At 41.0% G+C, this 15,311-nt stretch overlaps 1 protein-coding gene across 2 annotated transcripts in view; it reads right to left on the bottom strand.

Annotated features, from left to right (window-relative positions):
* Positions 1-7,430, bottom strand: part of LOC139387195 (cyclin-Y-like) — a 47,652-nt gene extending 40,222 nt beyond the window's left edge. The window contains exon 1 of one of the 2 annotated variants that reach the window (XM_071133262.1): positions 7,052-7,430. In XM_071133262.1, coding sequence (XP_070989363.1) covers positions 7,052-7,205 — 154 coding nt within the window. In that variant the 5' untranslated portion in view covers positions 7,206-7,430. The remainder of the gene's footprint in view (positions 1-7,051) is intronic. The other variant, XM_071133261.1, reaches the window with a different exon arrangement.
* Positions 7,431-15,311: the final 7,881 nt, after the last annotated feature.

Raw genomic sequence — 15,311 nt, 5'->3', positions numbered from 1 at the left:
GTCACGTCAAGACCCTGGTAAGGACGATGAGCACACAGATAAGCTTCCCTGAGATGGTTTCTGATAGTTTGTGCAGAAATTCTTTGGTTGTGCAATCCCAGTTTCATCAGCTGTCCAGGTGGCTGGTCTCAGATGATCCAACAGTAAAAAAACAAAATGGTCCTGGGCTGGCGTGGTTACACGTGGTCTGCGGTTGAGGCCGTTTGGACGTACTGCCAAATTCTCTAAACTGACATTGAAGGTGGCTTATGGTAGAGAAATTAAGATTCAATTTTCCAGCAACAGCTCTGGTGGACTTCCCTGCAGTCAGCATGCCAATTGCACACTCCCTCAAAACATGACATGTGTGGCATTGTGTTGTGACAAAACTGCACATTTTAGAGTGGCCTTTTGTGGTCCCCAGCACAAGGTTCACCCATTAAATGATCATGCTGTTTAAATCTGCTTCTTGATACGTCTCACCTGTCAGGTGGATGGATTATCTTGACAAAAAGAGAAATGTTCACTAATAGGGGATGTAAACACGTGTGCACAATATTTTAGAGAAATAAGCTGTGTGTGTATGGAACATTTCTGGGATCTTCTATTTCAGCTCATGAAACCAACACTTTACATGTTGCGTTTATATTTTTGTACGGTCCTCATCTATTAATGTTCTTTAATATGTCATGTTTCATGTTGTCTGGACCACATGAAGAGTAGCTGATGCTTTCCCAAAAGCTAAATGGGGATCCTAATAAAATACCTAAATTACACACAATAGCACATAATGACAAAGTCAAAACATGTTTAAAAATTTATTGAAAATGAAATACACTCTGAATCAAAACATGTTATAATCACTACTGTGAGTGATTAACAGCTTTGCACACCTGGAATGGACAATATTTGCCCATTATTCTTTTCAGATTTCTTCAAGCTCTGGCAAATTGGTTGTTGATCATTGCTAGACAAACAATTAAGTCTCGCCATAGAGATTCAAGCAGATTTAACTAAAAACGAACTAGGCCACTCAGGAACATTCACTGTTATCTTGGTAAGCAACTCCAGTGTAGATTTGGCCTTGTGTTTTAGGTTATTGTTCTGCTGAAAGGTGAATTAATCTCCCAGTGTCGGTTGGAAAGCAGGTGTTCCTCTAGGATTTTTTTCTGTGCTTAGCTCCATTCAGTTTCTTTTTCAATCCTGAAAAACTCCACAGTCCTTAAAGATTACAAGCATACCCATAACATGATGCAGCCACCACTACGCTTAAAAATGTGTCCCAAACTTAACACGGTGTTCAGGACAGAAGGTGAATTGCTTTGCCACATTTTTTGCAGTATTATTTCAGTGCCTTGTTGCACACAGGATGTGTGTTCTGGAATATATTGTTTACAGGCTTAATTTTCACACTGTCAAATTAGGTTAGTATTGTGGAGTAACTACAATGTACTCAATCCATCCTCAGTTCTCTTATCAAAGTCATTAAACTCTAACAGATTTAAAGTCACCATTTGTATAAAAATAAACAAAATTCCACTTTGACATTATGGAGTATTGTGTGTAGGCCAGTGACAAAAAAAACTATTTTAATGTAGGCTGTAAAACATGTGGAAAAAGTCAGAACTAATATCCCGATATGCAACTACCGTATCACTACTGTAAAGGGAATAAGGTGCCATTTGGGCCTCAAACCTGTGAGAGGCAGAGCCACCTAGGAGCCATCTCTGCCCAAAGTAAGCCTTGCTCTAAATTTCAACATTTCTTCAAAAGCAGCCTGCCTGGCATGTCCAACCTGAAGTCGACTGAGTATCAGCCAAGGGGCGGCAGGTAGCCTGGCTGGGTAGGTGCGTTCGGTCAGCAACCGTCAGGTCGCTGGATCTAATCCCCATGCTGACAAGGTAAAAATCTGTCGTTCTGCCCCTGAGCAAGGCAGTTAACCCACTGTTCCCCGAGCGCCGAAGACGTGGATTATTGATTAAGGCAGCCCCCCGCACCTCTCTGATTCATAGCGGCCGGGTTAAAATGTGGAAGACATTTCAGATGAATGCATTCAGTTGTACAACTGACTAGGTATCTCCCTTTCCCCAAGACATCAGGGCAAGCATGAGACTTGATGTTATGCCATGATGATCTCTGCTTAAGAACACAAGATGGAGAATAACGTTAGGACAGGGCCACAAAGCCCTAAATGGATTGTGAAATAACATAACTCAGGCTGGCTGGGTCAGACTCGAGGCTTCTCAAACAGAACTAGATCCCACTTTAAATAAACTGCAACTTTCAATGCTTAGAGAAGACTTCTAAACAATTTATACTGCTTATATAGATGGTTCTAAAGTTGTAGTTTGTTTATGTGATTCAGAACTATTTTGACAAGAGTATCGTAATGGTGATAGACGTATATTTCTCATAAGAGTCAACATAGAGGCATCAGTTTCTCTCTCTCAGCAGTGATTTGTCATTACATATCTACCTCTTCAGGCCTGCTGCTGTGGTAGGACAGCGACAGACAGCCCGCTGAGAAGTTTAACATTCAGCAGCCCATCTTCATACTGTCTGACCTCACATCCTCTGTCCCAAATGGATCCATATTCCATTCATAGTGCACTACTTTTGACCAGGGCCTTACGGCTGGCATTTGAACAACACCCAACTCATCCACCTACACGCTCCTTTCCAATCACACTATGAGCAGTCCCCAGTACTCTCACTCTTTTTTAACCTCCCTCCCTATACATACAGTACCAGTCAAAAGTTTGAACATACCTACTCATTCAAGGGTTTTTCTTTATTTTGACTATTTTCTACATTGTAAAATAGTGAAGAGGTCAAAACTACGAAATAACATGTATGGAATCATGTAAGCAAAAAAGTGTTAAATCAAAATATATTTGAAAATCGTCAAGGTAGCCACCCTTTGCCTTGATAGACAGCTTTGCACACTTGGCATTCTCTCAACCAGCTTCATGAGGTAGTTACCTGGAATGCATTTCAATTAACAGGTGTGCCTTGCTAAAAAGTTAATTTGTGGAATTTCTTTCCATCTTAATGTGTTTGAGCCAATCAGTTGTGCTGTGACACGGTAGGGGTGGTATACAGAAGATGGCCCTATTTGGTAAAAGACCAAGTCCATATTATGGCAAGAACAGCTTAAATAAGCAAAGAGAAATGACAGTCGATCATTACTTTAAGACATGAAGGTCAGTCAATGCGGACAATCTCAATAACTTTGATAGTTTCTTCAAGTGCAGTCGCAAAAACCCATCAAGCGCTGTGATGAAACTGGCTCTCCTGAGGACCGCCACAGAAAAAGAAGACCCAGACCCTGCTGCAGAGGATAAGCTCATTAGAGTTACCAGCCTCAGAAATTGCAGCCCAAATAAACACGTCACAGAGCTCAAGTAAGATATCTCAACATCAACTGTTCAGAAGAGACAGTGAATCAGGCCTTCATGTAGAATTGCTACAAAGAAATCACTACTAAAGGGACACCAATAAGAGACTTGCTTGGGCCAAGAAACACGAGCAATGGACATTAGACTGGTGGAAATCTGTCCTTTGGTCTGATGAGTCCAAATTTGAGATTTTTGGTTCCAACCGCTGTGTCTTTGTGAGATGCAGAGTAGGTGAACATATGATCTCCGCGCGTGTGGTTTCCACCGTGAAGCATGGAGGAGGTGGTGTAATGGTGCTTCGCTGGTGACACTGTCGGTAATGCATTTAGAATTCAAGGCAGAGTTAAGCAGCATGGCTACCACAGCATTCTGCAGCGATAGTCCCACCAGATGGGTTGGTGTATCATTTGTTTTTCAACAGGACAATGACCCAACATACCTCCAGGCTGTGTAAGAGTTATTTGACCTAGAAGGAGAGTGATGGAGTGCTGCGTCAGATGACCTGGCCTCCACAATCAACAAACCACAACCCAATAGAGATGGTTTGGGATGAGTTGGACTGCAGAGTGAAGGAAAAGCAGTCAACAAGTGCTCCGCAAATGGGGGAACTCCTTCAAGACTGTTGGGAAAGCATTCCAGGTGAAGCTGGTAGAGAGAATGCGAAGAGGGTGCAAAGCTGTCAAGGCAAAGGGTGTCTACTTTGAAGAATCTCCAATATATATATATTTTTTAAAACACTTTTTATGCTTACATGATTCCATGTGTTATTTCATAGTTGATGACTTCCCTATTATTCCATAATATAGAAAACAGTAAAAAAAAATAAAGAAAAACCCTTGAATGAGTAGGTGTGTCCAAACCTTGACTGGTACTGTACTTGTAGGAGAGATATGCGCCAGTCTTCCAGTTAAATGTCAAATGCAGAGGGGTTATTGGTAGAGGTGGACCAATTAATCGGAATGGCCAATTCATTAGGGCAGAATTCAAGTTTTCATAACAATCGGTAATCTGTATTTTTGGACAGATTATGGCCGATTACATTGCACTCTACGAGGAGACTGCGTGGCAGACTTACTACCTGTTATGCGAGTGCAGCAAGGAGGCAAGGTAAGGTGCTAGCTAGCATTAAACATATTTTATTTAAAAAAAACAATCAAATCTTAACATAATCACTAGTTAAACTAGTAATATCATCAACCATGTGTAGTTATCTAGCTTGTCCTGCGTTGCATATAATCGATGCGGAGCCTGTTAATTTCGCATTCGCAAAAAAAAGCACTGTCGTTGCACCAATGTGTACCTAACCATAAACATCAATGCCTTTCTTAAAATCAATACACAAGTATATTTTTTAAAACCTGCATATTTAGTTAATATTGCCTGCTAACATGAATTTCTTTTAACTAGGGAAATTGTGCCACTTCCCTTGCGTTCTGTGCAAGCAGAGTCAGGGTATATCCAGCAGTTTTGGCCGCCTGGCTCATTGCGAACTGTGTGAAGACCATTTCTTCCTAACAAAGACCGTAATTAATTTGCCAGAACTGTACATAATTATGACATAACACTGATGGTTGTGCAATGTAACAGCCATATTTAGACTTAGGGATGCCACCCATGAGATAAAATACGGAACGGTTCCGTATTTCACTGAAAGAATGAACGTTTTGTTTTTTAAATGATAATTTCCGGATTTGACCATATTAATGGCCTAAGGCTCATATTTCTGTGTGTTTATTATAATTAAGTTTATGATTTGATAGAGCAGTCTGCCTACCACTGCTCAGTCAGCAGCAGGCTCGTAAGCATTCATTCAAACAGCACTTTCCTGTATTTGCCAGCAGCTCTTTGCTGTGCTTCAAGCATTGTGCTGTTTATGACATCAAGCCTATCAACTCCTGAGATTAGGCTGGCAATACTAAAGTGCCTATTAGAACATACAATAGTCAAAGGTTTATGAAATACGAATGTTATAGAGAGAAATAGTCCTATAATAACTACAACCTAAAACTTCTTACCTGGGAATATTGAAAACTCATGTTAAAAGGAACCACCAGCTTTCATATGTTCTTAGCAAGGAACTTAAACGTTAGGTTTTTTACATGGCACATATTGCACTTCTACTTTCTTCTCCAACACTGTTTTTGCATTATTTAAACCAAATTGAACATTTAATTATTTATTTGAGACTAAATTGATTTTATTGATGTATTATATTAAGTTAAAATAAGTGTTCATTCAGTATTGTTGTAATTGTCATTATTTACAAATATATATAAAAAATAATCTGCATTTTTTTTTTGTCCTCCAATAATCGATATCGGTGTTGAAAAATCATAAATCGGTCGACCTCTAGTTATTGGTAATGTTTCCAGAGACATGCAAGGCTGCCTGAGAAAAACATGCTGGGCATATTGAACCCACACTACCTGATTATGTTGTCCCATTCCAGCACTCAGAAGTAACTTGAAGAGGAGAGCCAAGGTAGAATGAGACACGGAGCCTGTATTGTACAGACAGTCACAGCCTCTATCCACCACTGTAGGTTCTAGTGGCTTGGACATACCCAGTGTTTGAATTAGGCTGGTACACACCGGTACCAGCACCTGAAATGTTCTACTGCTTTAGAACTAGCAACTCATAGAATATTGGCTTTAAAATATTGTGGAATAATGTCACCTAAATATATACAGTACCGGGCCACCAAAATGAGTACCAGACCCTTTTTCAGTCAACGGACATATCCACAAGAAATACTGATGAGAAATGGGGAAAACACCACAAGTGGTTGATGTAAAATGTACAGAGTTTGCCAATTATGGATATTCAGTCATGCATGTTGCAAAGCAGACCACTCAATATCAGAGAGTTGCATCTCTACATGAGACATTCAGCTTGAATAGGCTATACCCATTTAGTAAACACTTTGAATGGATCAATTGTAATGCATGTTAGCATGTGTGGCAGAGTGCTATACCATGTCACCATTGGTGTCTTTCATGCTGAAATTGAAAACAAAGAGAAGCACAAAGGCGTCTTTCTTTATGAAGAGGATGCGGTCTGCTCTGTTGCACCATGGAGGCGTCCCAAATGGCACCCTATTCCTTATATATTGCACTACTTTTGACCAGGACCAATAAGGCTCTGGTTAAAAGCAGTGATCTTTATTGGGAATAGGGTGCTATTTGGGACACAATCCCATATTTCAACATGTCACATGGGACTGAGAGGCAGACTGGATTGCCATGTTGCCTAACCCCATGTACAGTAATAACAGCACACATTCAGATAAACAGTCATATTAGAAGCATTATAAGTCAATAACACAGATCCACTGCCAGGGAGGGAGGACAGAAACCCTAGCTAAGTGGAACATGCTTAACAATGATTTCTGCATGGCATTTGGATAGAGTCTCAAAGGAAATAAAGAATACTTAAAATAAATCCAATGTCGGCCTATAATAGTTAAAAGCAAATTAAGCAATGTTGCCAATAAATGTTACCGCTATAGGCTACTTGGCAAACCAATGCAATAAAATTCAGTGTGAACTTCAAAATGGTTAAGTCGTGTTATTTATCAAAACACTCACCACCAGCACACAGGCACATTTAACTTTAGGCTAATATTATTATACATTAGGCTATTATTAAGATATGGGCTGCCTAAAATACTTCACCGTCGACATTCTCTCGGTCGCTGATATGCTGCAGGTTGCAGCCCGTATCCTCCCTACTCAACTCCGGCTCCGGGTTGTGCGACTCCAGCCTCGAATGGGCATTTCTCCGGAGCTTCGGGCTCGAAGACACACAGCAAGAGCTCGTGCTTCCCATCTTTCCAATATTGCTCTCTTCGAAGAATGATATTAGTCGGTTCAAATTGATACTGAAGAGGGGAGGAGGATCAGAGCACCAAGGGTGAAACCGCCACTGCGACCAGCACGTAAATGCACTGTCATTGATAAATCCTCGCACAGTCAACGAGATAATGACTAGACTCAGCAGAGAAAAATGACAGATTTTACACTGTAAACCGTTGCAGCCAGCCTTCCTCTTAGTTTCCACAGTCTGCCAAGCTCACGCATTAACTACGCTATTGACTGTTATTTAAATCAGACGTGCCAGGGGTATAATCATTAGTCCAAACAGTTACAAAACGATTTGTAACAGAATCAGCATAATAAACATCTTGCAAGGGCCGTATTCATTACACCAATTCTGTTGCAAAACGTTTCTTAAACGGAAGCAAACGAAATGAAATGGGGAGTTAGCTACCTGAATCTGTCCGATAGAAACTTTAGTTTTTCTCTGTGTGCTTCCGTTTAGTTGTAAAAACGGTAAACGGTTTCCGTAATGAATACGCCCCTTGACGTCCGAGACGTCGTCGTTTTAACAGAGGGGAAGAAGTGAAGCGAGAGGTTTTACTATTCCCAAAATCTGTCCACGAAAATAAGCGTTTTTGAATCGAGGTCAATGAATAAGAATTGTTGTATCGAGGTCAATGAGGGAGTGTAGCAATTGGTAAACAAAACATTTGAATTGCTAATTTGCTACTTGAGGTTTATTTGATCTAATCTAATTTTCATAATGGTTAGGTTTTCACGAATGCACTGATATAAGTGGACGCACGTGACATTTCGACAACTTTTAAAATATTGGAGTTGTGCTGGATTTTATAGAGAAAAAGGTCTCATCATGGCTAAAACCTGTTGTAGCATGGATATTGCCATTGAGGGCTTCCACCAAGTAGTCAACTGGGTATGGTTTCCTATAAGTTGGGAACAGGGTTGGGTAAGTTACTTACTTTCTAAATGTAATCCATTACAGTTGCTAGTTACATGTCCAAAATTGTAATCAGTAATGTAACTTTTTGATTACCCAAACTCAGTAACATAATCTGATTACATTCAGTTACTTTTAGATTACTGTCCCCTTAAAAGGCATTAGAAGAAGACAAAAATGTATGTTACCAATTGAATGACATCAACTGCAGCAGTAATCCATGTTAAAGTTTACATAGCTGGCCATATATGGATGTTAACTTTTACTTTATGGGTTGGTTATGAAGGCTTCTTCTAACCCATTGCTTTCTACTACTTATAATAATATGATTAAATTATATCTTTACATTAAAAAACAAAGTTTATCAGAATTCCAGTCATTCCAATAAATGTAATACCCCTTAATCTTCAAGAATAGGACTTGTAAATATGGAAGTATAGATTAGCCAAATCAAATGTTATTGGTCATATACACGTTTAGCAGATGTTATTGGGGGTGTAACGAAATGCTTGTGCTTCTAACTCCGACAGTGCAGTAAAATCTAACAATTTCACAACACATACCCAATACACCCAAAGTAAAGGAATGATGAATTAAGAATATATAAATATATGGACGAGCAATGTCAGAGCGGCATAGACTAAGATAAAATAGTATAGAATACAGTATATACATGAGATGAGTAATGCAAGCTATGTAAACATTATTAAAATGAATAGTGTTCCATTTATTAAAGTGTCCAGTGATTTCAAGTCTATGTATATAGGCAACAGCCTCTATGTGCTAGTGATGGCTATTTAACAGTCTGTTGGCCTTGAGATAGAAGCTGTTTTTCAGTCTCTCAGTCCCAGCTTTGATACACCTGTACTGACCTCGCCTTCAAGATGATAGCGGGGTGAACAGGCAGTGGCTCGGGTGGTTGTTGACCTTGATTATCTTTTTGGCCTTCCTGTGACATCGGGGGCTGTAGGTGTCGTGGAGGGCAGGTAGTTTGCCCCCGGTGATGCGTTGGGCAGACGGCACCACCATCTGGAGAGCCCTGCGATTGCGGGCAGAGCAGTTGCCGTACCAGGCGGTGATACTGCCAAGCCAAATTTCTTCAGACTCCTGAGGTTGAAGAGGCGCTATTGCGCCTTCTTCATCACTCTGTCTGTGTGGGTGGACCATTTCAGTTTGTCAGTGTTGTGTACGCTGAGGAACTTGAAGAAATGCCACAAGCATTTCGCTACACTCACATTAACATCTGCTAACCATGTGTATGTGACAAATACATTTGATTTGATTTGATTTGGAGGCGTGCTTGGCCACACAGTCATGGGTGAACAGGGAGTACAGGAGGGGGCTGAGCACGCACCCTTGTGGGGCCCCAGTGTTGCGGATCAGCTGAGTGGAGGTGTTGTTTTACCTGAACAAGATTTTGTTGTCATGGAGGACTGATTGGGCTCATTAATTCGAGTTAAAAAATAAATGCTGTGCTCAAGGAAGGGCATGCTTTGAGCACTACTGAAAAATAAATGCCATATGCTGTATTTTCTATAGGCCTATTGTTTACATTTTTGTTGGTGACACTTTGATATCTTGATAATATGCATCTGTTTAAAGGGCAAATCTACAGATGAAACAATAACAAAACGGTTGCCCTGCCTCTGTTTTGGTAAAAAATAAAAGCTGAGGGATGGGCTTTGAGAAATGTTTACACTCTCAGATGCAAGCACTGACCATCCATGACATAAAACATATTGTTTTAACCATGATATGAGGCTATACAGTGTTTGTTTACATTTACAATGTTTACAAACATTGGAGTAAAACAAGCTTATATTGTGGGTTCTCGTGGAGTGCTACAGTTGAACTAACCTCATGAAGCATTCATAAGTTATATTCTTCAAGAATCAATATATTATATATAAGTCCAGAAATGAATGTTTAAACTACAGATTAAAAGGGGCAATCGGTAGTTTTATTTAATTTGAAAAGTGTGCAAGTTTGAGCATGTGTCCATTAGGCCTATTAGTTTATTCTTATTTTTTATTAATCAGATAGAGCAATAAAAGCCCCACTTCCATAGCCTTGGAGCCGAACTATGCAGCTGTTGCAAGGGTGCATTTTCACTGGCTGTCCACTGGTTTCAAAAACAATGATTGATAGGCAGCTTAAACGTCTTGAATTCAACCATTATTGGGTTCAAAAACACATTTAGATTTGTGCACAGCCATCCACAACAACCACAAGCCGTAAGGCGCAAAAAACTAAATGAGAGAGCAGCAGTGCGATTCACATCCATGTGCTATGTAGATATCAATAATAAGTGCTATCCGTATCGCCGTAGACTACACCATACACTGCTGTCGTCCTTACCTCCAGGCGTTTATTCCAGTTGGATAATCTTTGAATGCCGACAGTAGTCGCACCATTGAATGATATATGTTGGACTGTAGCCTACAAAAGCCTAATTCTGCTCTTTTCCCGTGATCCATCAAACACATTTGGTCTGTCATCATAGTGGTCTCTGACTTGTGGTCAGACTCGCTCAGGCGGAACAAACTTAAATTTACGTCTTTTTTCAATGCTGATTTGAATGTCATTAAGAAAACAGAACTGTCAAATATTTATCGTAAACATCCTTTCTGATTTTTGCTGGTAACATAACGGATTACATAAGATACAAAGATGAGTCCTATATCGATCACTATGGCCTGTTTTTCACACACATATCTGCCCTCTCATTGACTACAATGGTCCCACCTGATCTCGCCTCCTCCTGCCTGCATTCCATCTTTGAGAGCATGTATTTTCATTGTTACATCTTGTCAATATAATAAACAATCTTTGTTTTTATCAGTTATAACAAAAATGTAAATGACGCTCTACTATGGCAAATATGATGGCACATAAAATGGGTGCTCCTGCTGTCACAATGACAGAGGCAACACAGTTGTAGCTTGAAAAGGTTCCAGATCAAGTTAGTGGTTACAAATTAGCTCAGCGCAAGACAGCGAGAGTGTGTGTGTACAGTGGTGTAATGAGTTCAGACAGGCAGTTATCAAGATCAATGTGACATGGCTAGACATGGCTTTGCCTGTGCAATGGGCTCTAGAGAGAGCAAGAGACTGTGACAAATGGGATCTGTCATACTGTAAGCCACAAAACACACCTATGGTGCTTTTCCATCTAGACTTACCCCCACACCAGGGTGTCACCAGTGTTTCATGTTAATGTACGCTAGTGTTATTGTGTTTCCATCAGGAGTGTAACACTAAAGACTTGTGGCGAGCAAAATCAACAACCTTTGCATCATTCAAGACGGTTGCTTTGTGAGGTGTTAAAGTTCACAGTTAGCCATTGTTATGTAAAGGCTAGCGTAAAAGTACCCAGCGCCTTGGCAAGTCAGGGCAGGTCTGCCGGAGCCATGGCACAGTGAGACACGGGTAGATGGAAACAGAAAATCCTTAGCCTTTTGGGTAAACGCTGGGGTAAATCCTTAGTGGAAATGAACCACTAGCCTACTGTGAGAGGCCTGCTGCCAGGCTGGAGGCCTATGACATGACCTTATCTGTTAATGCCAGACAGACGTACGGACAGGACAGACAGGCAGACGGACAGGACAGACATGTTCACGCCATTCCAAACATAGACATGTCTAAGACATGTCAAATTCTCACAAAAGGTTTACAGATTCCTGGGGTTAATTGACAGATCAGATTTGGCTTTACATCAGATATACTTTAGAACACGACAGCAGTAGCAGGAGTATGGAGACTAAACTCGAAGCCAAACACCCATGAGGACTCTCTCTCTCCCCTCCTCTACCACACCTGCTGTCTCATCCTCTGCATGCTCGGCTATGAAGAGCCAACTGACATTTACTCCAGAGGTGCTAACCCATTGCACCCTCTACAACCACTGTGAGTATTATTATTATTTGACCCTGCTGTTTTATTTAATAAGGAAAATCAGTTAAGAGCAAATTCTTATTCACAATGACGGCCTACCCCAGCTAAACCAAAACCCGGACGATGCTGGGACGTCCTATGGGACTCCAAATCATGGCCGGTTGTGATACAGCCTGGAATCTAACCAGGGTCTGTAGTGAAGCCTCTAGCACTGAGTTGCAGTGCCTTAGACCGCTGCGACACCTGGGAGCCCATGGCACCTCTCTGGGTTTCTTCATAGGTTCCTGCCTTTCTAGTGAGTTTTACCAAGCCACCGTGCTTCTACATCTGCATTGCTTGCTGTTTTCGGCTTGGTTTCTGTGTAAGCACTTTGTGACATCTGCGGATGTAAAAAGTACTTTATACATGTTTAGTTTTCTAAATGTAGTAATACCCTCTGTCCACAAGATGTCAGTGTTGAACTATTCGCGAAGGGAGAGGCTTCAGGATTAGACCAGTGTATTACTTCATTACCGATTGCGCCTTGTCCTGAGGTGGAAATTTCCACTTCAACCAAACAGGATGAACTTCAGGAGATGTTGCAATGCTGCTAATAAAATGTTAAATATACACCCACCTCCAGTTGTTCAACTTCTAAGTTTTGATAGGTCCTATCTGACGGGTGCAATCTTCATGTACTAAGCATTTTAGGCACTCCTAAATGTACAGTAGCAGTAAAATCATTTGCCATATAACGTGAAACCCTCATCTATGCGTTGGACATACACTCTGAGAGAAGCGAACACGTAGGAGATGTTCACAGATTGGCTTTACAAAAACACAACAGTAAGGGAAAACACCATTGTTTCAAAGGTTTCATTCCAAGTCCTCTGTTTACAGTACCAACCCATCCACTTTGCAGTGTCCTGAAACAGAGAGAGAATGGTGTACTGCACTCTTTCAGAGAAATGCAAAATACTTTAATAAGAGAAATGAGAAATTCAAGGATTAAAAGTAACAAATGAAACTTGAGGGCAGTTTGTAGAGCAGAAACCAGTTAATTAATAAACAGCATTGCTGCTCTATAAAAGCACTACACCGTTATTGTCATTTAGATCATATACGGTAGAGACAGTGAAATAATTCTATAAGTGACTGATATTCCTTGGGACGTCAAGGGTAGTAAATCCTTCTCTTATATGGAGTCCTGCTGATTATAGATCACAATCTGATGCCTGGGCTATCATAATGAATTTGTCTCAGCATGACTCTGTCCAAATAAAGTTTAAATAAAAAATGTAATGTTGGAACATGAGGTTTTTAGGTTATTTGCTCTAGGCAACGTTTAAGTTTTGTGTAACAGCCTTCTGTTTTCTGTTGAGTAGTCTGTTGTACAATGTTGTGATGACAGAGTTAAGGTATTTAAAGGTGAAGATAAATTAGATGTGGGTTAGTATTTGTATTCATTATTGTGCTCTTTTTCTGCAACCTAGACTCAGGATATACATAACATAGTACATGTATATATGTCTCCCTCCATTTGGTATGATATGTTACTTTTCGTGTGGTTTGTGGATGTCCACCATCCATTGCGTATGATACGTTACAAATTGCAATTTGTACAATATGTTATGAATTTGCAATACATATAAAAGAAATGTCCCTTTTTCAGGACCCTGTCTTTCAAAGATAATTTGTACAAATCCAAATAACTTCAACAGATCTTCATTGTAAAGGGTTTAAACACTGTTTCCCATGCTTGTTCAATGAACCAGACAATCAATGAACACGCACCTGTGGAACGGTCGTGAAGACACTAACAGCTTACAGACGGTAGTCAATTAATGTCACAGTTATGAAAACTTAGGACACTAAAAGAGGCCTTTCTACTGACTGAAAAACACCAAAAGAAAGATGCCCAGGGTCCCTGCTCATCTGCGTGAACGTGCCTTAGACATGCTGCAAGGAGGCATGAGGACTGCAGATGTGGCCAGAGCAATGAATTGTGATGTCCGTACCGAGAGACGCCTAAGACAGCGCTACAGGGAGACAGGACGGACAGCTGATTGTCCTCGCAGTGGCAGACCAGTGTAACAACACCTGCACAAGATCGGTACATCCAAACATCACACCTGCGGGACAGGTACAGGATGGCAACAACAACTGACTGAGTTACAGGAACGCACAATCCCTCCCTCAGTGCTCAGACTGTCCGGAATAGGCCGAGAGAGGCTGGTCTGAGGGCTTGTTGTAAGGCAGACTCCTCACCGGCAACAACGTTACCTATGGGCACAAACCCATTGTCACTGGACCAGACAAGACTGGCAAAAAGTGCTCTTCACTGACAAGTTGCGGTTTGTCTCATCAGGGGTGATGGTCAGATTCGCGTTTATCGTCAAAGGAATGAGCGTTACACCGAGGCCTGTACTCTGGAGCGGGATCGATTTGGAGGTGGTCTGGGGCGGTGTGTCACAGCATCATCGGACTGAGCTTGTTGTCATTGCAGGCAATCTCAACACTGTGCGTTTCAGGGAAGACCTTCTCCCGCATGTGGTACCCTTCCTGCAGGCTCATCCTGACATGACCCTCCAGCCTGACAATGCCACCAGCCATACTGCTCGTTCTGTGCGTTATTTCCTGCAGGACAGGAACATCAGTGTTCTGCCATGGCCAGCAAAGAGCCCGGATTTCAATCCCATTGAGCACATCTGGGACCTGTTGAATCGGAGGGTGAGGGCTAGGGCCATCCCCCCCCAGAAATGTCCAGGAACTTGCAGCTGCCTTGGTGGAAGAATGGGGTAACATCTCACAGCAAAAACGGGCAAATCTGGTGCAGTCCATCAGGAGGAGATGCACAGCAGTACTTAATGCAGCTGGTGGCGACACCAAGATACTCACTGTTACCTTTGATTTTGACCCCCCCCCTTTGTTCAAGGACACATTATTCAATTTGTTAGTCACATGTCTGTGGAACTTGTTCAGTTTATGTCTCAGTTGTTGAATCTTATGTTCATACAAATATTTACACATGTTAAGTTTACTGAAAATAAATGCAGTTGACAGTGAGAGGACATTTCTTTTTTTGCCGAGTTTAATTTTGGTCATGTAGTGTATGATAATAATTTGAGTCTCCAATTTACATTTACTATGTTACGTCTTTGAGACCAGGCTGATTTCAGTGGTAAGCCCAAAGACATTGTTTTGAACAGACTTCAGTCCATATAGTGTATAGTTTTCTGACTATGAATCTTACAAACATTTTCACTGCAAATTCCTATTCTGGTAT

This window comes from Oncorhynchus clarkii, chromosome 28 (genome assembly GCF_045791955.1).
Source record: "Oncorhynchus clarkii lewisi isolate Uvic-CL-2024 chromosome 28, UVic_Ocla_1.0, whole genome shotgun sequence".
Classification (NCBI taxonomy): domain Eukaryota; kingdom Metazoa; phylum Chordata; class Actinopteri; order Salmoniformes; family Salmonidae; genus Oncorhynchus; species Oncorhynchus clarkii.
Note: the sequence above shows the minus strand (reverse complement) of the source record. Positions and strands in the feature narration are given on the sequence as shown.